Raw genomic sequence first — 22,778 nt, 5'->3', positions numbered from 1 at the left:
GTACAAAAGGAGGCTGAATATGCAGTACTTCCTTCACAAAAGTCTGTACTTCAGGTAATGAGGCCAATTCCTTTTGAAAGAAAATGGATAAGGCCGAAATCTGAACTTTAATGGAGCCTAATTTTAGGCCCAAATTCACTCCAGTTTGTAGGAAGTGAAGAAAACGGCCCAGGTGGAACTCCTCCGTAGGAGCATTCCTGGCCTCACACCAAGAAACATATTTTCTCCATATTCGGTGATAATGTTTAGAGGTCACGTCCTTCCTAGCCTTTATTAGCGTAGGAATGACCTCATCCGGAATACCTTTTTCCGCTAGGATCCGGCGTTCAACCGCCATGCCGTCAAACGCAGCGCAGGTATGTCTTGAAACAGACAGGGACCTTGTTGTAACAGGTCCTGCCTTAGAGGAAGAGGCCACGGATCTTCTGTGAGCATTTCTTGCAGATCCGGATACCAGGTCCTTCGTGGCCAATCCGGAACAATGAGAATTGTTCTCACTCCTCTGTTTCTTATTATCCTCAACACCTTGGGTATGAGAGGAAGAGGAGGAAACACATATACCGACTGGAACACCCACGGTGTCACTAGGGCGTCCACAGCTACCGCCTGAGGGTCTCTTGACCTGGCGCAATACCTTTGTAGCTTTTTGTTGAGACGGGATGCCATCATGTCTATTTGGGGTAGTCCCCACCGACTTGCAATTTGCGCGAAGACTTCCTGATGAAGTCCCCACTCTCCCGGATGCAGATCGTGTCTGCTGAGGAAGTCTGCTTCCCAGTTGTCCACTCCCGGAATGAACACTGCTGATAGAGCGCTTACATGACTTTCCGCCCAGCGAAGAATCCTGGTGGCTTCCGCCATTGCCACTCTGCTCCTTGTGCCGCCTTGGCGGTTTACATGAGCTACTGCGGTGATGTTGTCTGACTGGTTCATAACTTGTCGATTGCAAAGTAAGATCTCCGCTTGACGTAGGGCGTGGTATATGGCCCTTAGTTCCAGGATGTTGATGTGAAGACAAGTCTCTTGACTTGACCAAAGTCCTTGGAAATTTCTTCCCTGTGTGACTGCTCCCCAACCTCTGAGGCTCGCTTCCGTGGTCACCACGATCCAGTCCTGAATGCCGAACCTGCGGCCCTCTAGAAGATGAGCACTGTTTAGCCACCACAGGAGAGATACTCTGGCCCTGGGGGACAGGGTGATCCTCTGATGCAATTGCAGATACGACCCGGACCATTTGTCCAATAGGTCCCATTGGAAGGTCCTTGCATGGAATCTGCCGTATGGAATGGCTTCGTATGTTGCCACCATCTTTCCCAGAACTTGAGTGCACTGACACTTGTTTTGGTTTCAACAAGTTCATGACTAGAGTCATGAGTTCCTGCTCTTTTTCCGTCGGAAGAAAAACCCTTTTCTGGTCTGTGTCCAGAATCATGCCCAAGAAGGGCAGACGAGTTGTAGGATTCAGCTGCGACTTTGGAATATTGAGAATCCAGCCGTGTTGCTGTAACACATTCAGTGAAAGTGATACGCTGCTCAGCAACTTCTCCCTTGATCTCGCTTTTATGAGGAGATCGTCCAAGTACGGGATAATTGCGACACCCTGCTTGCGCAGGAGCACCATCATTTCCGCCATTACCTTGGTGAAAATTCTTGGGGCCGTGGAAAGCCCAAATGGCAACGTCTGAAATTGGTAATGACAATACTGTACCACAAATCTCAGGTACGCCTGATGAGGAGGATATATGGGGACATGCAGGTATGCATCCTTTATGTCCAGAGATACCAAAAAATCTCCCCCTTCTAGGCTGGCGATGACCGCCCTGAGCGATTCCATCTTGAACTTGAACCGTTTTAAGTAAAGGTTCAGGGATTTTAAATTCAAAATGGGTCTGACCGAACCGTCCGGTTTCGGAACCACAAACAGAGTTGAGTAGTACCCCTGCCCTCTTTGACGCAGGGGAACCTCTACCACCACTTGTTGCAGACACAATTTGTGAATTGCCTGTAAAACTATCTCCCTTTCCAGGGGTTGTTTCGGTAGGGCCGATTTGAAAAACCGGCGAGGGGGCACTTCTTCGAATTCTAGCTTGTAACCCTGGGAAACAATTACTATTGCCCATGGATCCACCTGTGAGTGGACCCAGACGTGGCTGAACAGTCGAAGACGTGCCCCCACAGGAGCTGACTCCCTCAGGGGAGCCCCAGCGTCATGCGGTGGATTTAGCAGAGGCCGGGGAGGACTTCTGTTCCTGGGAACTAGCTGTGGTGTGCAGCTTTTTCCCTCTGCCCTTACCTCTGGCAAGAAAGGACGATCCACGTGCTCTCTTGCTTTTATTGGGACGAAAGGACTGCATTTGATAATGAGGCGCTTTCTTAGGTTGTGAGGGAATATATGGCAAAAAATTTGATTTACTTGCCGTAGCCGTGGAGACGAGATCCGAGAGGCCCTCTCCGAACAATTCCTCACCCTTGTAAGGCAACAACTCCATATGCCTCTTCGAGTCGGCATCACCTGTCCACTGCCGGGTCCATAAGCCACGCCTAGTAGAAATAGACATAGCGTTTATTCTGGAACCCAGTAAACTAATGTCTCTTTGAGCATCTCTCATATATAGGACAGCATCTTTTATATGCCCTAGTGTCATTAAAATGGTATCCTTATCAAGAGTCTCAATATCTGCTGATAAGGAATCGGTCCATGCTGCTACAGCACTACAAACCCAGGCCGACGCAATAGCCGGTCTGAGTAACGTACCAGAATGTGTGTAAATGGACTTCAAGGTAATCTCCTGCTTGCGGTCAAGCAGGATCCCTGAGGGTAGCTGTATCTTGGGATGGAAGCGCTATCTTTTTTGATAAGCGTGTTAAAGCTTTGTCCACCCTAGGGGAGGATTCCCACCGTATTCTGTCCTGTGACGGGAAAGGATACGCTACAAGAATCCTTTTGGGAATCTGCAGTTTTTTGTCTGGAGTTTCCCACGCTTTTTCGCATAAATCGTTAAGCTCATGTGAGGAAGGAAAGGTGACCTCTGGTTACTTTCCCTTAAACATGTGCACCCTCGTGTCAGGGACAGGGGGTTTCTCAGTGATATGCAAAACATCTTTTTTAGCGATACTCATATATCGAATACATTTTGCCACCCTTGGCTGCAATTTTGCATCTTCGTAGTCGACACTGGAGTCTGAGTCCATGTCGGTATCTGTGTCAGCTATTTGGGATAGTGGGCTCTTCTGAGACCCGAAGGTCCAGGCGACATTGGGACATGCATGGGTTGACTCCCTGACTGTAACCCAGCTTCAGCTTTGTCTAATCTTTTGTGCAGTAAATTAACATTTGCACTCAAAACATTCCACATATCCATCCAGTCAGGTGTCGGCACTGCTGACGGAGACCTAGCATTCATACACTCCCGCTCCTCCTTAGATGAGCCTTCAATCTCAGACATGTCGACACACGCGTACCGACACATCGCACACACACAGGGAAGCCCTTCTGAAGACAGGTTCCCCACCAGGCCCTTTGGAGAGGCAGAGAGAGAATATGCCAGCACACACCCCAGCGCTCTATGAGCCAGGAAAAAACACAGTGTGTTTACCTAGTAGCGCTTGTAATACGTATTTTGCCAAATAAGTGCCCCCCCTCTACTTAAAAACCCTCTTTCACCGTGTGTCAAGCAGGGGAGAGTCCGGGGAGCTTCCTCTCAGCGGTGCCGTGGAAAAAAGATGGCGCTGGTGAGTGCTGAGGGAGAAGCTCCGCCCCCTCTGCGGCGGGCTTCTGTCCCGCTCAAAATATTTCAAATTATGGCGGGGGCTCTCTATATACATGTACAGTGCCCAGCTGTACATGTATATACACTAAATTGACATATAGGAGTCTTAAATTGCTGCCCAGGCGCCCCCCCTGCGCCCTGCACCCTGACAGTGACCGGAGTGTGTGGGTGAATGGGAGCAATGGCGCACAGCTGCAGTGCTGTGCGTTACCTCCGTGAAGAATCTTAAGTCTTCTGCCGCCTGTGATGATCTTTTCCTCACATACTCACCCGGCTTCTTTCTTCCGGCTCTGCGAGGAGGACGGCAGCGCGGCTCTGGGACGGACGGCGAGGGCGAGACCTGCGTACCGATCCCTCTGGAGCTAATGGTGTCCAGTAGCCTAAGAAACAGAGCCCTGAAACTCAGAGAAGTGGGTCTGTTTCTCTCTCCTCAGTCCCTCGATGCAGGGAGTCTGTTGCCAGCAGGCTCCCTGAAAATAAAAAAACTAACAAAAATGCTTTCTAACAGGAAACTCAGGCGTGCTCCTGAAATGCACCCAGCTCCTCTGGGTACAGTATCAAACTGAGGTCTGGAGGAGGGGCATAGAGGGAGGAGCCAGTGCACACCCAGAGTCAAAGTCTTTCTTAAAGTGCCCATGTCTCCTGCGGAGCCCGTCTATCCCCATGGTCCTTACGGAGTCCCATCATCCTCTAGGACGTTAGAGAAAATCTATGTGAAGAGGACTGCTCGTCACAGAAAATCGGACTCTCTGTTTGTCCTTTATGTTCCCAAGAAACTTGGGCGCCCTGCTTCTAAGCAGACGATCTCTCGCTGGATCAGGTTCACTATCCAGCATGCGTATTCTACGGCAGGATTGCCGTATGCTACATCTGTTAAGGCACACTTTATTTGTAAGGTGGGTTCTTCCTGGGCGGCTGCCCGGGGTGTCTCGGCTGTACAGCTTTGCCGAGCGACTACTTGCTCAGGGTCGCACACGTTTGCAAAGTTCTACAAGTTCGATACTTTGGCCGCTGAGGACCTGAAGTTTGGTCAATCAGTTCTGCAGGAGCCTCCGCGCTCTCCCTCCCGTTCTGGGAGCTTTGGTACATCCCCATGGTACTAATGTGGACCCCAGCATCCTCTAGGACGGAAGAGAAAACAAGATTTATGGTAAGAACTTACAGTTGTTAAATCTCTTTCTGCGAGGTACACTGGGCTCCACAGGGAATGACACTGGGGTGTAGAGTAGGATCTTGATCCGAGGCACCAACAGGCTCAAAGCTTTGACTGTTCCCAGAATGCATAGCGCCGCCTCCTCTATAACCCCGCCTCCGTGCACAGGAGCTCAGTTTTTGTTAAGCAGTCCAATGCAGCAGCAGGCAAAAGAGACGACAACTGTTAGTAGCCACATACACCAGATTTTCACAACAGGAGAAAGTGTCAGCGGCTAATGCCATACCAACCCAAAGAAGCTAAGTGCGTCAGGGTGGGCGCCCTGTGGAGCCCAGTGTACCTCGCAGAAAGAGATTTAACAACGGTAAGTTCTTACCATAAAACTCGTTTTCTGCTGCGGGGCACACTGGGCTCCACAGGGAATGACATCGGGGATGTCCTAAAGCAGTTCCTTATGGGAGAGGACGCACTGTAGCGGGCCAAAGAACCCAGCGTCCAAAGGAAGCACCCTGGGAGGCAGAAGTATCGAAGGCATAGAACCTTATGAACGCGTTCACTGAGGACCACAATTGCTCAAGGGTCGCACCACGGCGGGACGCCCAAGAAGGTCCAACCGACCGAGTAGAATGGGCCTTTAAAGTAGCAGGAGCTGGAAGGCCAGCCTGTACATAAGCATGTGCAATCACCATTCTAATCCATCTGGCCAGGGACTGCTTGTGAGCAGGCCAGCCACGTTTGTGAAAACCAAACAGAACAAAGAGAGAATCCGACTTCCTGATAGAGGCAGCTCTCTTCACGTAGAAACAGAGAGCCCGTACCACATCCAAAGACCTTTCTTTGGAACACAAATCAGGAGATGCAAAGGCCGGAACCACGATTTCCTGATTAAGGTGGAAAGAAGACACCACCTTAGGTAAATATCCGGGACGTATTCTAAGAACCGCCCGATCACGGTAAAAAATCAGATAGGGTGACCTACAAGACAAGGCACCCAAATCTGACACCCGTCTAGCGGAAGCAATAGCTAGCAGAAATACTACCTTAAGAGTAAGCCACTTAAGGTCAGCAGATTCAAGAGGCTCAAACGGAGACCCTTGCAATGCCTCCAGAACCACCGACAAATCCCAAGGGGCCACAGGCGGGACGTAAGGAGGTGGAATCCGCAACACACCCTGAGTGAACGTATGCACATCAGGTAATGTCGCAATCTTTATCTGAAACCAAACCGACAAAGCAGAAATATGAACCTTGATGGAGGCCAGACAAAGGCCCAAGTCCAGGCCTTGTTGTAGAAAGGCCAAAAGTTTGGCCGTACTAAACTTGTAAGCGTCATGATTGTTAGATGCGCACCAAGCAAAGTAAGAATTCCAGACCCTATGATAAATCCGATGAGAAGCCGGTTTCCTTCAACATAGTTTGAATGCTTCAGAAAATCCTTTGGCCCTTAAGACGGAAGATCCAAGAGCCACGCCGTCAAAGCCAATCAGGCTAAATCCTGATATACACAGGGGCCCTGAACGAGGAGATCTGGGCGCTGTGGAAGTAGAAGGGGACGCTCTATCGAGAGACCCTGAAGGTCTGAGAACCAATGCAGTCTGGGCAAGGCTGGAGCAATCAGAAGTAGGATTCCACCTTCTTGCTTGAACTTCCTTATTACTCTGGGCAGGAGTGACACCGGAGGGAACACGTATGGCAGCCGAAAGTTCCATGGAATTGCCAGTGAGTCCACGAACGCTGCTTGAGGATCCCTTGTCCTTGCTCCGAAGACCTGAACCTTGTGATTATGTCGAGATGCCATCAGGTCCACATCTGGAAGGCCCCACTTGTCCACGAGGAGTTGAAAAACTTCTGGATGGAGGCTCCACTCTCCGGCGTGTACGTCCTGACGACTGAGAAAGTCCGCTTCCCAGTTTAGGACCCCCAGAATGAACACTGCCGATATGGCTGGTAGATGGCGTTCCGCCCACTGAAGAATCCATGATACTTTCCTCATTGCCATGCGGCTTCGAGTGCCGCCTTGATGATTGATGTACGCCACCGTGGTGGCGTTGTCCGACTGTACTTGAACAGGTCTGTTCTGTATGAGATGCTGGGCCAAGTTCAATGAGTTGAACACCGCACGCAATTACAGAATGTTTATCGGGAGGAGAGACTCCTCCTTGGTCCACCGACCCTGAAGGGAGTGTTGCTCCAACACCGCGCCCCAACCCCTAAGACTGGCGTCCGTCGTCAGAAGGACCCAGTTGGAGATCCAGAAGGGACGACCCCTGCTCAATCGTTGGTCCTGAAGCCACCAGCTCCATGACAGACGGACCTCCGGAGACAATGAGATCATTTGAGACCTGATCTGGTGAGGCAGGCCGTCCCACTTGGCTAGAATCAGCCTCTGGAGAGGGCGGGAATGGAATTGAGCGTACTCCACCATGTCGAAAGCCAACACCATGAGACCTAGCACTTGCATTGCCGAATGTATGGTCACTTGCGGACGAGATAGAAAGCATAGAATCCTGTCCTGAAGCTTCAGGACTTTCTCCTGAGACAAGAACAACCGCTGGTTGTGAGTGTCCAACAACACTCCCAGGTGCACCATGCTCTGAGCAGGGACCAGGGAGGATTTCTTCCAGTTGATGAGCCATTCGTGGGCTTGCAGAAACTGGAGCGTCAGATCCAGATAACGTGGGAGAATCTCTGGGGAATTTGCCAGCATCAACAAGTCGTCCAAGTACGGTAGGATCCTGACCCCTTGACGGCGGAGTACAGCCGTCATTACCGCCATGACCTTGGTGAAGACTCGCGGAGCCGTGGTCAAACGCCCGAAATTGGTAATGGAGGTTGCCAACCGCAAACCACAGGTACTGCTGATGCGACACTGCAATGGGAATATGCAGGTAAGCATCCTGTATGTCCAGTGAGACCATATAGTCCCCAGGCTCCAAGGCCAGAACAATAGAGCAAAGAGTTTCCATACAAAACTTGGAGACCTTCACAAATTTGTTCAAGGACTTGAGGTTGAGAATGGGCCGGGAAGACCCATTCGGTTTTGGGACTAGGAACAGCGGTGAATAGTACCCCTTGCCTCTCTGAGCCAGAGGCACCTGTACTACCACTCCTGTTGTCCAGGAGGGACTGTACCACCGAAGAAAAGTTTCTGCCATCACCTGATCCGAAGGGACGTCTGTCAGGCAAAATCGATGCGGGGGACGTTTCTTGAAGGATACAGCGTAACCTTGAGTGACGACTTCAGGTACCCAGGCATCGAAAGTGGTCTTCAACCATTCCTGGGTAAACCCTAGAAGTCGACCCCCCACTCTGGTATCCCCCAGAGGGAGGCCCGGCCCCGTAATGCGGCAGGCTTGTCAGTTTTGGAAGCCCGTTTGGGTTTGGGCTTGTTGGGTTTGGAAGTGCTAACCTGTTTTGGGTAAGCCTGACCCTTTGCTTTCCCTGAAGGATGAAAGGAGCGAAAGGAAGTACTCTTATCCTTCGGCACCGAAGGAGCAGTACTAGGAAGACATGCTGTTTTAGCAGAAGCTAAGTCAGCCACTATCTTGTTGAGGTCTTATCCGAAAAGAATATCTCCTTTGAAAGGGAGTACCTCCAGGGTTTTCTTAGAGTCCATGTCCACAGACCAGGACCGCAACCAGAGAATTCGGCGAGCCAGAATGGACGTAGTAGAAGCCTTGGCCGCCAGAATACCGGCATCAGAAGCCGCATCTTTAATGTAATGAGACGCTGTAACAATATATGACAGGCACGGTCTAGCATGATCAGAAGCATTGGAAGGCAGCTCCGCCTCCAGCTCCTGAGCCCACGCTTCCACAGCTTCTGCAGCCCATGTTGCTGCAATAGTGGGCCTATGCACCGCACCGTTTAGGGTGCAGATATCCTTCAAACAACCCTCCACACGCTTGTCCATCGGCTCTCTCAATGATGTAGTTACAGGCAGAGCTGAGGATACCACCAGCCGCCCCACCTGCAAATCCACTGGCGAGGTGCTTCCCAATTTTTAATAAGCTCTGCAGCGTGGGGGTAGCGAGCCAGCACCTTCTTGTGAGGCGTGAACTTCTTTCCTGGATTTACCCAGGACTCCTGACGTATGTCTGTGGGGTCCGTATAATCGCCATCCTCATCGGACGAGGTGTCTGGGACGTTGGTGGATTGTGAGGAAGTAATTGCCCGCTTAGAGGTTTTAGGCGGGCGAGGGTTAAACTTTTGAGTAGTCAGTGATTGGTTCAATTGCTGTAACTGATTGGACAGATGATCTGCCCATGGTGGGTTAACCGCAGGGACCATAAGCGGTTGTACCGGCACAGGAGATCCCATAGGGGGCGTTAGTCTAGTTACCAGCGTATTCAGTAGCATGGAGAAGGTAGCCCAAGGTTGGTCATTTTGCACACCTGTTGCTACAGTCCCACTGGGGTGTAAGGAACCCCCAGAACCTGAACCCTCAGCTGCTATGTTATCCTCAAATGTGTCTGCAGCGTCAACACCACGCAATGTGGGATCAGCCCCAGCTCCGTTGCCCTTTGTAGCTGACATAATCAAAAGCTCAATGCAAGGCAACACAGTACAATATCAGCGGCACTATACCTAACAAGAATCCCCTGTGCAGTGAATCAACACAAACAGGAAATTCAAGAGGTATATGGTGACTACAAATCACAGAGAAAAATACACAGAGTATATCCTGTGAACTGCCTATATTAAGATAAACCTGACACACTTAGCCCCCTCAGGTTATAGAATATAGGGATAGCAAACTGAGTGAGATACACGGAATGGAGGCCACGCAGCAGTTATATGCACACACACAGAGTCACAGTTTGTACAATGCAGAAATCATGACATGCAATAAAACTGCACTGGACTAGCAATACAGAGTAGTACTATGTATAGCTATACACTTAATTAGATATAACAATGCACAGTAAAGACTGGATGTATATCACAGGGTACTTGTACTAAATAACCCTGACTAAATGCATTTTTCTTAACTAACACTGTCAGCAGACATGTAGAATACTTAAGTGTCCTGTAAAATGCACAGCGCTGGGGGAGGTGATGGCGCTGCAGCAAGAGATGTCTCATTGACATCTAACACTGGTAGTGTCTCTGCTGCAGCCCTTGAAGTCTTCAATTTTCTTTAAAAGCTTCTTTTAGAGTTGCTGGAGCAGCTTCCCTGTTAAGTGCCTGCTTACTGCATGGCACCAACTACAAAACTGAGCTCCTGTGCACGGAGGCGGGGCTATAGAGGCGGCGGCGCTAGGCTTTCTGAGAACAGTCAAAGCTTTGAGCCTGTTGGTGCCTCGGATAAAGATCCTACTCTACACCCCAATGTCATTCCCTGTGGAGCCCAGTGTACCCCGCAGCATCGTGTCACACCTCCGGTTGCAAGCTTCACACCCCTAATGTATAAGGATGCTCCAGTGTCCCCTAGTGGATGAAAGAGAAATAGGCCTTATCGAACCGTCCGGTTTCGGTACCACAAACAGGTTTGAGTAATAACCCTTGGTTATTAGGTGAGGGGGAACTGGAACAATTACATTTGTTCGTACCAATTTTTGAATGGCTTCCTGTAGGATAGCACCTTCTGTCAGCAAAACTGGTAAGCCTGATTTGAAGAATCTGTGAGGTGGGAGTTCCTGAAACTCCAGTTCACCCCGGGCAACAATATCTGTCACCCAGGGATCCAGGCATGATGACGCCCAGACGTGACTGAAATCTTTTAGTCTCGCTCCCACCTGTCCGATCTTCAGGCTGGGAGGTCCACTGTCATGCCGAAGATTTTGAGGAAGCAGAACCTGGTTTCTGTTCCTGGGAACCTGGTGGTGCAGGTTTTCTGGATTTTCTCCTACCGCCTCTAAAGAAGGTGGGGGGAGGTTTGGATTTTTTACATTTTGCGGTCTGAAAGGACTACAGTGAAGGCGTAGGATAAGATTTCCTAGCCGGTGCTGCAGAGGGAAGAAATGTCGACTTACCCGCAGTCGCAGTGGAAATCCACGCGTCCCCAAATAGTGCCTGACCTGTGAAGGGTAGGTTCTCCACACTTCTCTTGGATTTTGCATCCGCCGTCCATTGGCGTAGCCAGAGTCCTCTGCGCGCCGAGACCGCCATGGAAGTAGCCCTCGCATTAAGCAGGCCAAGGGCCTTCATGGCCTCCACCATGAAACCTGCAGAATCCTGTATGTGACGTAAAAACAAGTCAATGTCACTTCTATCCATAGTATCTAATTCCTCTAGTAAAGTGCCTGACCATTTTACTATGGCTTTAGAAATCCACACACAGGCAATAGTGGCCCTTAAGGCCACGCCTGTAGCTGTGTATAGTGATTTGAGCGTAGTCTAAATTTTGCGGTCAGCTGGCTCCTTTAAGGCGGTTGAACCAGGGACAGGTAAAACCACCTTTTTAGACAATCTAGATACAGAAGCGTCTACTATAGGCGGGTTTTCCCACTTCTTCCTATCCTCTTCAGGGAAAGGGAGAGCAATGAGAATTCTTTTAGGGATTTTACATTTTTTCTCTGGGTTTTCCCATGATTTTCAAATAAGGAGTTTAACTCCTTTGAAGCCTTGGAAGGTGAGCGAGGATTTCTTATTTACTGTAAAATAAGATTCCCTTTCCGGCTCAGGTACCTTCTCCGTAATATGCAAAACATCCCTAATGGCTTTAATCATGAGCTGCACCCCTTTAGCAAGGGATGCATCTCTCCCCTGCATGGGATTAGCCTCTGTTAGCTGAGTGACCAGTTTAGGGTGAATTGTGCATGCTCAGGACACCCCTCAGAGCGCATACACAAAGTGTTGCTGAGCTGTCCGGAGCGCAACCCTCCAGAGCTGCGCTTCCACCCTTGTGCCGCCATACCCGCCGGCGACTCGCTAACCGGGACGCCGGCGCTGTACTCACCACACTTCTTTCTTCTGGCTCTGTGGCGGCCGTGCTGCGAGAGTGAACGGTCGCCCCGTGGGCTTGCGATCAGCACCCTCAGGAGCTCAGTGTCCTGTCAGCGGAGATAGAGAACCAATAACTCTTCTGGAAGTTGGTTCCTACTCCCCCCCTAAGTCCCACGAAGCAGGGAGGCTGTTGCCAGCAGCCTTCCTATACCTAACAACTCTTAGAAAAAAATAAAACTAGAAAAACTCCTAGGAGCTCCCTAAGCTGTGATTCGGCTCCTCCGGGGACATTTTCTAAACTGAGTCTGGTAGGAGGGGCATAGAGGGAGGAGCCAGCCCACACTATTAAAACTCTTAAAGTGCCCGTGGCTCCCAAAGGACCTGTCTATACCCCATGGTACTAAATTGGATCGCGGCATCCTCTAGAACGTAAGAGAAATTACATTCTAACCATTACATTACATTCTCCCTCCCCCCAGCGCCCTGCACCCTGTGAGTGCCGTTGGTGTGTGGGAGCATGGAGCACAGCGCGACCGCTGCGCTGTACCTCCGTTACCGAAGTCTTCTGCCGTCACTGAAGTCTTCTGTTCTTCACATACTCACCCGGCTTCTTTCCTCTGGCTTCTGTGAGGGGGGTGACGGAGCAGCTCCGGGAACAAGCAGCTAGGCGAACCAAGTGATCGAACCGTCTGGAGCTAATGGTGTCCAGTAGCCTAAGAAGCAGAGCCCTTGAACTAAGAAGAAGTAGTCTGACTTCTCTCCCCTCACTCCCACGATGCAGGGAGCCTGTAGCCAGCAGGTCTCCCTGAAAATAAAAAAACCTAACAATAAAGTCTTTAGAGAAACTCAGTAGAGCTCCCCTAGTGTGTGTCCAGTCACTCCTGGGCACAGAGTCTAACTGAGGTCTGGAGGAGGGGCATAGAGGGAGGAGCCAGTTCACACCCATACAAAGTCTTATAGTGTGCCCATGTCTCCTGCGGATCCCGTCTCTACCCCATGGTCCTTACGGAGTCCCCAGCATCCTCTAGGACGTATGAGAAATTACATTCTAACCAATATATACTGGTGAAAGTCAGTTATCCAGCTGTGTAGATTATAAACCACATTTTACATTTCCGCTCCACCTGCTGAAACTTGCAGGTATACTCAATATATAGAGCGCTATAAGGAAAACGTTCCCATCGTACCTATAGCCTTCGGTAATGTGATAATATATGCGACTCTTGTTACTTAATATATTCCTCTGTCAGAAGGGTGCCAGTTAGACTCATTTGGAGGGAAGCGGGTGATTGTCCAGCAGATACACAGGCTCATTACGTATATAAATGATCACGGTGTACATAAATCTGCCCATAGCGGAGATAACATCATTAACTGAATAACGTACATGAAGCAGAGACTTAGAAGCACTGCGTTTCTTTATGTTGGGATGCAGTAAAACCAATGCACAATACCACGGAGCAAGATTAAAGCATTCTGCAAATACATTGCTGTCCCCATTACAGATGTGATACAACCTTAATATTCTATCTAAGCATCAGCGGACTAATTAGAACTAATCAGATTTCTTTGTGTCTGTCCACAGCCATTCTCAATGTGTTTGTATATGTCTGCAAGATCCTCTACTGGGCTCACTATTTGTACATTACTTCACCTACGAAGAAGAAGGAATAAAATATATATAGGTCACCTGTCTGCCTTTAACCACATCCTTGGACACTGGGACTTTAATTTCCAGGTCCATGTAGTCCTGAGACCATGAGTAGTTTTTCCTCACAGCACCATTGTAGCTGTCTGGGTCCATTTGGAAATCTTCTTGACCCCTGAGAGGAAATACAAAGCACATTAGGTATGGCGGATATACACCTGAAGCCTTTACGCCAGATCAGTCTCTGGCCACTGTGTGCAGAGGGTAATACCCTTAAGCCCCATACACACGGGGAGATTTCCCCAGAGATGTGTGCAGAGCGATCTAGCACAGAACGCTCAGCACACATCTCTCCCCTGCTCAGCACACAGCACAATGAGTGCTGAGCGGAGGAGGAAGGGGGGGGGGGTTCGCTCATTTCACCCAGCGGTGAAATGAGCGACCTGCTACGCACGGGACCGCACATCACTAGTCAGATTGCTTAGAATTTAAGCACAGATCTCTCAGTGTGTACCCCCCTTTAGATCCCACTGAGGCACTGGCATAGTAATACCCTATTAAAATTAGATTGGTTTAACAGGTGCATATCTTATCTAGAGGAATGGATGGTTCCCAGCATCAAGGCTCAGTGAGATTGGTAGAGCCCCGAGGCAGACGCACCCTGTGCTACGATATACTGGCATTCTAGCCGCTGACCTGTCAGCGACTAGGTGTCTTGTGTAAATAACAACTCACAGACAGAAAAGGTTGCGGCTTTTGCTTTGTGCATAGTAATACGGTTGTTTACACCTGTGATCTGCATTCTCCTTGTGTATACAGTCCAAAATTTTAAATCCCACATTTTTGGGTCCCCTACTAAGATAATGACATATATATTGTATATTATGTGTATATATATATATATATGTATATATATATATATATATATATATATATATATAGTGGCGGATTCAGCGGGGGGGCACCAAGGCACGTGCCCCCCCTGTCGTTTAGGAGATAATTCAAATAATGCTCCCCCGGCCGCATCTACCTTGGTGGTCCAGTGGTTTGTGCGGCTGGCTGCTGCCGCAGCTGCGCTCTGACATTCACTGTCAGGACACAGCACCGCGGCGGGCACCCTCACGGAGCAGTGAGAGGCACTTCCGGAAACTCAGGCGTCTGAGCGGCCACCTGTCTCTCCCGTGCCCGGAGATCACTGCCACCGCCGCCATCCAACTGTAATCACTCAAGGTGAGGTGACCGGGGTGCGGGTGCTGCTGCGCTGGGGGTGTGCAGTGCACCGGACCAGGGGATGGCAGGGGAGGCCATGTATTTCTTCAATCTAACTGCTGCTCACTCCCCCTCAGTGTGACAGGATATAAATATATATATATATATATATATATATATATCCTTTACTGGGTTGGGGGTATGTGCTCACTGTGCTGCTCTGGGTGCGGAAATACTTACTGGTCCACTAGTGAGGGGTATATGCTTGCTGCACTCCTTGAAGGGGGGGGTTGGGGGTTTAACGTACTGGGGATAGTAATGTGCTCGCTGCATCGGGCAGTACAGATGGTGTAGTGGTTAGCATTACTGCCTCTGAGCACTTGGGATCCATTCCCTGTGTGGAGCTTGTATATTCTCCCCGTACCTGCGTGGGTATCCTCTGGTTTTCTCCCACAATCCAAAAATATACTGGTTAATAAATTGGCTTGTGACAAAAATGAACTCTAGTGTATAATAGTGCATGTACAAGGACAGAATAGATGGGCCAAGGGGTTCTTATCTATCCACTGCCTATCCCTGTCACCCACTGCCTCTATGTCTCTCCCCGTACCCTCACCCTCTGCTTCTCCCCTGAGTCACTATATCCCTGTCAGCCTCTCCTGTCATCCTCTGACTCTATAAGGCATCACCCTCTCCCCGACACCCCCTGCTTTACCTTGGTACCCACTGCCTTTCCCTGTCACCCTCTCCCTGTCACTTACAGCCTCTCCCAGTCACCCTTTCCTATCATCCGCTGCCTATCCATCTCCCACTATTTCTCCCTGTCACCTTTCTCTTCTTCCACCCTCTTCCTGTCACCCACTACCTCTCTCCATCATACTCTAAGTCGCCCACTGCCTCTCCGTGTATACAGAAAAGCAGTCTGAGATTAAGGTGAGGAGCTGAGCAGTGGTGGGTGCGGGAAAAGGGGTCAGGAGGTGGAAGAGAGGACGGTTACTCGGAGTCTAGAGGCTGGGAAGGGGAGCCTGGCTGTGACTGGTGAGGGGACTGGGTGAGGACTGAGGAGGAAAAGGTAGGCATGAGCTTTGGAATGGATGAGGAAGGGTTAGAAGATGTGATGAAAATTAGGGCATGGCTTGTGGATAGGGCATTGCTTTTGAGGCCATGACCCTTGTTGCGGATCCACACCCACTTTTCCAGGAGCGCGCGTGCCTTTGGCGCACATAAAAGAATACCCCAACCCCCTCTTTCCCTGTAATGGTGCCCCCCCCTGTCATTTTGTTCTGGATCCGCCCCTGTATATATATGTGTATGTGTTATTATTTCAGTAGGGGAACCAAAAAATAAGAATTTACTTACCGATAATTCTATTTCTCGTAGTCCGTAGTGGATGCTGGGACTTCCGTAAGGACCATGGGGAATAGCGGCTCCGCAGGAGACTGGGCACAAAGTAAAAGCTTTAGGACTAGCTGGTGTGCACTGGCTCCTCCCCCTATGACCCTCCTCCAAGCCTCAGTTAGGATACTGTGCCCGGACGAGCGTACACAATAAGGAAGGATTTTGAATCCCGGGTAAGACTCATACCAGCCACACCAATCACACCGTATAGCTTGTGATCTGAACCCAGTTAACAGTATGATAAAACAGAGGAGCCTCTAGAAAAGATGGCTCACTACAACAATAACCCGATTTTTTTGTAACAATAACTATATACAAGTATTGCAGACAATCCGCACTTGGGATGGGCGCCCAGCATCCACTACGGACTACGAGAAAATAGAATTATCGGTAAGTAAATTCTTATTTTCTCTGACGTCCTAGTGGATGCTGGGACTTCCGTAAGGACCATGGGGATTATACCAAAGCTCCCAAACGGGCGGGAGAGTGCGGATGACTCTGCAGCACCGAATGAGAGAACTCCAGGTCCTCCTCAGCCAGGGTATCGAATTTGTAAAATTTTGCAAACGTGTTTGCCCCTGACCAAGTAGCTGCTCTGCAAAGTTGTAAAGCCGAGACCCCTCGGGCAGCCGCCCAAGATGAGCCCACTTTCCTTGTGGAATGGGCTTTAACAGATTTTGGCTGTGGCAGTCCTGCCACAGAATGTGCAAGCTGAATTGTACTACAAATCCAACGAGCAATCGTCTGCTTAGAAGCAGGAGCACCCAGCTTGTTGGGTGCATACAGGATAAACAGCGAGTCAGATTTTCTGACTCCAGCCGTCCTGGAAACATATATTTTACGGGCCCTGACTACGTCCAGTAACTTGGAGTCCTCCAAGTCCCTAGTAGCCGCAGGTACCACAATAGGTTGGTTCATGTGAAACGCTGAAACCACCTTAGGGAGAAATTGAGGACGAGTCCTCAATTCTGCCCTGTCTGAATGAAAAATTAGGTAAGGGCTTTTATATGATAAAGCCGCCAATTCTGAGACACGCCTGGCTGAAGCCAGGGCTAATAGCATTACCACTTTCCATGTGAGATATTTCAAGTCCACAGTGGTGAGTGGTTCAAACCAATGTGATTTTAGGAACCCTAAAACTACATTGAGATCCCAAGGTGCCACTGGTGGCACAAAAGGAGGCTGTATATGCAGTACCCCCTTGACAAACGTCTGAACTTCAGGCACTGAAGCCAGTTCTTTCTGGAAGAAGATCGACAGGGCCGAAATTTGAACCTTAATGGATCCTAATTTTAGGCCCATAGACAGTCCTGCTTGCAGGAAATGTAAGAAACGACCCAGTTGAAATTCCTCTGTGGGGGCCTTCTTGGCCTCACACCACGCAACATATTTTCGCCAAATGCGGTGATAATGTTTCGCGGTTACATCCTTCCTGGCTTTGATCAGGGTAGGGATGACTTCATCTGGAATGCCTTTTTCCATCAGGATCCGGCGTTCAACCGCCATGCCGTCAAACGCAGCCGCGGTAAGTCTTGGAACAGACAAGGTCCCTGCTGGAGCAGGTCCTTTCTTAGAGGTAGAGGCCACGGATCCTCCGTGAGCATCTCTTGCAGTTCCGGGTACCAAGTTCTTCTTGGCCAATCCGGAGCCACGAGTATAGTTCTTACTCCTCTCTTTCTTATGATTCTCAGTACTTTTGGTATGAGAGGCAGAGGAGGGAACACATACACCGACTGGTACACCCACGGTGTTACCAGAGCATCCACCGCTATTGCCTGAGGGTCCCTTGACCTTGCGCAATATCTGTCCAGTTTTTTGTTGAGACGGGACGCCATCATGTCCACCTTTGGTTTTTCCCAACGGTTTACAATCAGTTGGAAGACTTCTGGGTGAAGTCCCCACTCCCCCGGGTGGAGGTCGTGTCTGCTGAGGAAGTCTGCTTCCCAGTTGTCCACTCCCGGAATGAACACTGCTGGCAGTGCTACCACATGATTTTCCGCCCAGCGGAGAATCCTTGCAGCTTCTGCCATTGCCCTCCTGCTTCTTGTGCCGCCCTGTCTGTTGACGTGGGCGACTGCCGTGATGTTGTCCGATTGGATCAATACCGACTGACCCTGAAGCAGAGGCCTTGCTTGACTTAGGGCATTGTAAATGGCCCTTAGTTCCAGGATATTTATGTGAAGAGACGTTTCCATGCTTGACCACCTGTAAATTTCTTCCCTGTGTGACTGCTCCCCAGCCTCTCAGGCTGGCATCCGTGGTCACCAGCATCCAATCCTGAATGCCGAATCTGCGGCCCTCTAGAAGATGAGCCCTCTGTAACCACCACAGGAGAGACACCCTTGTCCTTGGAGATAGGGTAATCCGCTGATGCATCTGAAGATGCGATCCGGACCATTTGTCCAGCAGATCCCACTGAAACGTTCTTGCATGGAATCTTCCGAATGGAATCGCTTCGTAAGAAGCCACCATTTTTCCCAGGACTCTCGTGCATTGATGCACTGACACCTGGCCTGGTTTTAGGAGGTTCCTGACTAGCTCGGATAACTCCCTGGCCTTCTCCTCCGGGAGAAACACTTTTTTCTGGACTGTGTCCAGAATCATCCCCAGGAACAGTAGACGTGTTGTTGGAATCATTTCGGCCATTACCTTGGTAAAGACCCGGGGTGCCGTGGACAATCCAAACGGCAGCGTCTGAAACTGATAATGACAGTCTTGTACCACAAACCTGAGGTACCCTTGGTGAGAAGGGAAGATTGGGACATGGAGATAAGCATCTTTGATGTCCAGAGATACCATATAGTCCCCTTCTTCCAGATTCGCTATCACTGCTCTGAGTGATTCCATCTTGAACTTGAACCTTTTCATGTAAGTGTTCAAGGATTTTAGATTTAAAATTGGTCTCACCGAGCCGTCCGGCTTCGGTACCACAAACAGCGTGGAATAATACCCCTTTCCCTGTTGTAGGAGGGGTACCTTGATTATCACCTGCTGGGAATACAGCTTGTGAATAGCTTCCAATACTGCCTCCCTGTCGGAGGGAGACGTTGGTAGAGCAGACTTCAGGAATCTTCGAGGGGGAGACGTCTCGAATTCCAATTTGTACCCCTGTGATACTACCTGCAGGATCCAGGGGTCCACTTGCGAGTGAGCCCACTGCGCGTTGAAATTTTTGAGACGGGCCCCCACCGTGCCTGAGTCCGCTTGTAAAGCCCCAGCGTCATGCTGAAGACTTGGCAGAAGCGGGGGAGGGCTTCTGCTCCTGGGAAGAGGCTGCCTGGTGCAGTCTTTTTCCTCTTCCTCTGCCCCGGGGCAGAAATGAGTGGCCTTTTGCCCGCTTGTTCTTATGGGAACGAAAGGACTGAGTTTGAAAAGACGGTGTCTTTTTCTGCTGAGAGGTGATCTGGGGTAAAAAGGTGGACTTTCCAGCCGTTGCCACCAGGTCTGATAGACCGACCCCAAATAACTCCTCCCCTTTATACGGCAATACTTCCATATGTCGTTTGGAATCTGCATCACCTGACCACTGTCGCGTCCATAACGCCCTTCTGGCAGAAATGGACATCGCACTCACTCTTGATGCCAGGGTGCAAATATCCCTCTGTGCATCACGCATATATAGTAATGCATCCTTTAAATGCTCTATAGTTAATAATATACTGTCCCTATCCAGGGTATCAATATTTTCAGTCAGGGAATCCGACCAAGCCACTCCAGCGCTGCACATCCAGGCTGAGGCGATTGCTGGTCGCAGTATAACACCAGTATGTGTGTATATACCTTATAGGATATTTTCCAGCCTTCTATCAGCTGATTCCTTGAGGGCGGCCGTATCAGGAGACGGTAACGCCACTTGTTTTGATAAGCGTGTGAGCGCCTTATCTACCCTAGGGGGTGTTTCCCAACGTGCCCTAACCTCTGGCGGGAAAGGGTATAGTGCCAATAATTTGTTAGAAATCAGCAGTTTTTTATCGGGGGAAACCCACGCCTTATCACACACCTCATTTAATTCATCTGATTCAGGAAAAACTACTGGTAGTTTTTTCACACCCCACATAATACCCTTTTTTGTGGTACTTGTAGTGTCAGAAATGTTCAATGCCTCCTTCATCGCCGTGATCATGTAACGTGTGGCCCTACTGGACATTACGTTCGTCTCCTCACCGTCGACACTGGATTCAGTATCCGTGTCTGGGTCTGTGTCGACCATCTGAGGTAACGGGCGTTTTAGCGCCCCTGACGGTGTCTGAGACGCCTGAATAGGCACTAACTGATTTGCCGGCTGTCTCATGTCGTCAACAGTTTTTTGCAAAGTGCTGACATTGTCACGTATTCTTTAAATACAACCATCCAGTCAGGTGTCGACTCCCTAGGGGGTGACATCACTAACACAGGCAATTGCTCTGCTTCCACATCATTTTCCTCCTCATACATGTCGACACAATCGTACCGACACCCAGCACACACACAGGGAATGCTCTGACAGAGGATAGGACCCCACTAGCCCTTTGGGGAGACAGAGGGAGAGTTTGCCAGCACACACCAGAGCGCTATATATATTCAGGGATAACCTTATATAAGTGTTACTCCCTTTATAGCTGCTGTATTATATATTAGCTGCCAATAGTGCCCCCCTCTCTTGTTTTACCCTGTTTCTGTAGTGTAGTCTGCAGGGGAGAGTCAGGGAGCCGTCCTTCCAGCGGAGCTGTGAAAGAAAATGGCGCTTGTGTGCTGAGGAGATAGGCTCCGCCCCCTTCACGGCGGCCTTTTCTCCCGCTTTTTTCTGGAAAACTGGCAGGGGTTAAATGCATCCATATAGCCCAGGAGCTATATGTGATGCATTTCTTTAGCCACATAAGGTTTTTATCAAGTTTTATTGCGTCTCAGGGCGCTCCCCCCCAGCGCCCTGCACCCTCAGTGACCGGAGTGTGAAGTGTGCTGAGAGCAATGGCGCACAGCTGCAGTGCTGTGCGCTACCTTATCTGAAGACAGGAACGTCTTCTGCCGCCGCTTTCTCCGGACCTCTTCGCTCTTCTGGCTCTGTAAGGGGGCCGGCGGCGCGGCTCCAGGACCCATCCAGGCTGAACCTGTGATCGTCCCTCTGGAGCTAATGTCCAGTAGCCAAGAAGCCCAATCCACTCTGCACGCAGGTGAGTTCGCTTCTTCTCCCCTTAGTCCCGCGCTGCAGTGAGCCTGTTGCCAGCAGGACTCACTGAAAATAAAAAACCTAAGTATACTTTTACTTCTAAGCAGCTCAGGAGAGCCACCTAGATTGCACCCTTCTCGGCCGGGCACAAAATCTCAACTGAGGCTTGGAGGAGGGTCATAGGGGGAGGAGCCAGTGCACACCAGCTAGTCCTAAAGCTTTTACTTTGTGCCCAGTCTCCTGCGGAGCCGCTATTCCCCATGGTCCTTACGGAAGTCCCAGCATCCACTAGGACGTCAGAGAAATGTGTTATTTACAATTTTGGATAAGGGATACTCAACCTGTATTACCATTAGCAGAATTGTGAATGGCCTGGCAGGTATTGTCATGATTTCTGACATATATATTGGTAGATGCTCAATTAGCTTAGTGATATCATTCAGGTGCTCGAAAGGGAGGGGTATTTCTAAGCAAGAAAAAAGGCATTTGTTTCCCCCAGCACCCTGAATGATAACCGTAACCAGATATAAATTCCATATAATAATAGAATTCAGAGATCTTCGTTACACATATTTGCGCAAATGTGTGAATAAGCCCCAAAGCCGCATCAAGGCGTCTCTGTATATTTGGGGTCCCTAGCGCTATATCTAGGTGCAGGGTGTGGCACCCCAAAACACCAGCATAAGCCAGAAAGCCCAGCGTAGCATACCAGTAAAAAAACTATAGTGTTAATAAATTAGTATTTAGGAAGCCGAAGCTATAGAGAAAGTGATACAAAAATGAAATGCACTGGTATGCTACGCTGGGCTTTCTGGCTTATGCTGGTGTTTTGGGGTGCCACACCCTGCACCTAGATATAGCGCTAGGGACCCCAAATATACAGAGACGCCTTGATGCGGCTTTGGGGCTTATTCACACATTTGCGCAAATATGTGTAACGAAGATCTCTGAATTCTATTATTATATGGAATTTATATCTGGTTACGGTTATCATTCAGGGTGCTGGGGGAAACAAATGCCTTTTTTCTTGCTTAGAAATACCCCTCCCTTTCGAGCACCTGAATGATATCACTAAGCTAATTGAGCATCTACCAATATATGTTTGTTGTGAGAGGTAGAGAGGTTCCTGCATTAGGAGGAGGTGCAGGCCCTGACATGCCACATGGAGCATTATGGGGTTGCTCCAAGGTAGGTAGCTCTTAGCTTAGACATATTGTAGTAAAAAGCCATTATCATGTGGCTCCTTGCTGGTTAATTTTAGACCCAGATTGGGGTAATGGAGGTGTGAGGTGTGGTGCCTCTGGACTGGATAAGCTGGATGGCCTTAGTGTGGCATACCTTTACATTCTACTAACACTTTTCACCTATTTATTTATTAACACTATTTCTCTATTTTAATTGCATTTCATTTTTGTATCACTTTCTCTATAGCTTCGGCTTCCTAAATACTAATTTATTAACACTATAGTTTTTTCACTGGTATGCTACGCTGGGCTTTCTGGCTTATGCTGGTGTTTTGGGGTGCCACACCCTGCACCTAGATATAGCGCTAGGGACCCCAAATAT

At 49.5% G+C, this 22,778-nt stretch overlaps 1 protein-coding gene across 2 annotated transcripts in view; it reads right to left on the bottom strand.

Moving 5' to 3' along the window:
* NUDCD3 (NudC domain containing 3) overlaps positions 1-22,778 on the bottom strand; it is a 104,387-nt gene that overhangs the window by 63,216 nt on the left and 18,393 nt on the right. For both annotated transcript variants that reach the window (XM_063931927.1, XM_063931926.1), the window contains exon 4: positions 13,502-13,634. In XM_063931927.1, the coding sequence (XP_063787997.1) occupies positions 13,502-13,634 (133 nt within the window). The remainder of the gene's footprint in view (positions 1-13,501; positions 13,635-22,778) is intronic.

This window comes from Pseudophryne corroboree, chromosome 6 (assembly GCF_028390025.1).
Source record: "Pseudophryne corroboree isolate aPseCor3 chromosome 6, aPseCor3.hap2, whole genome shotgun sequence".
NCBI classification, from domain to species: domain Eukaryota; kingdom Metazoa; phylum Chordata; class Amphibia; order Anura; family Myobatrachidae; genus Pseudophryne; species Pseudophryne corroboree.
The sequence above is the reverse complement of the archived record's forward strand: the minus strand, read 5'-3'. Positions and strand labels throughout refer to the sequence as shown.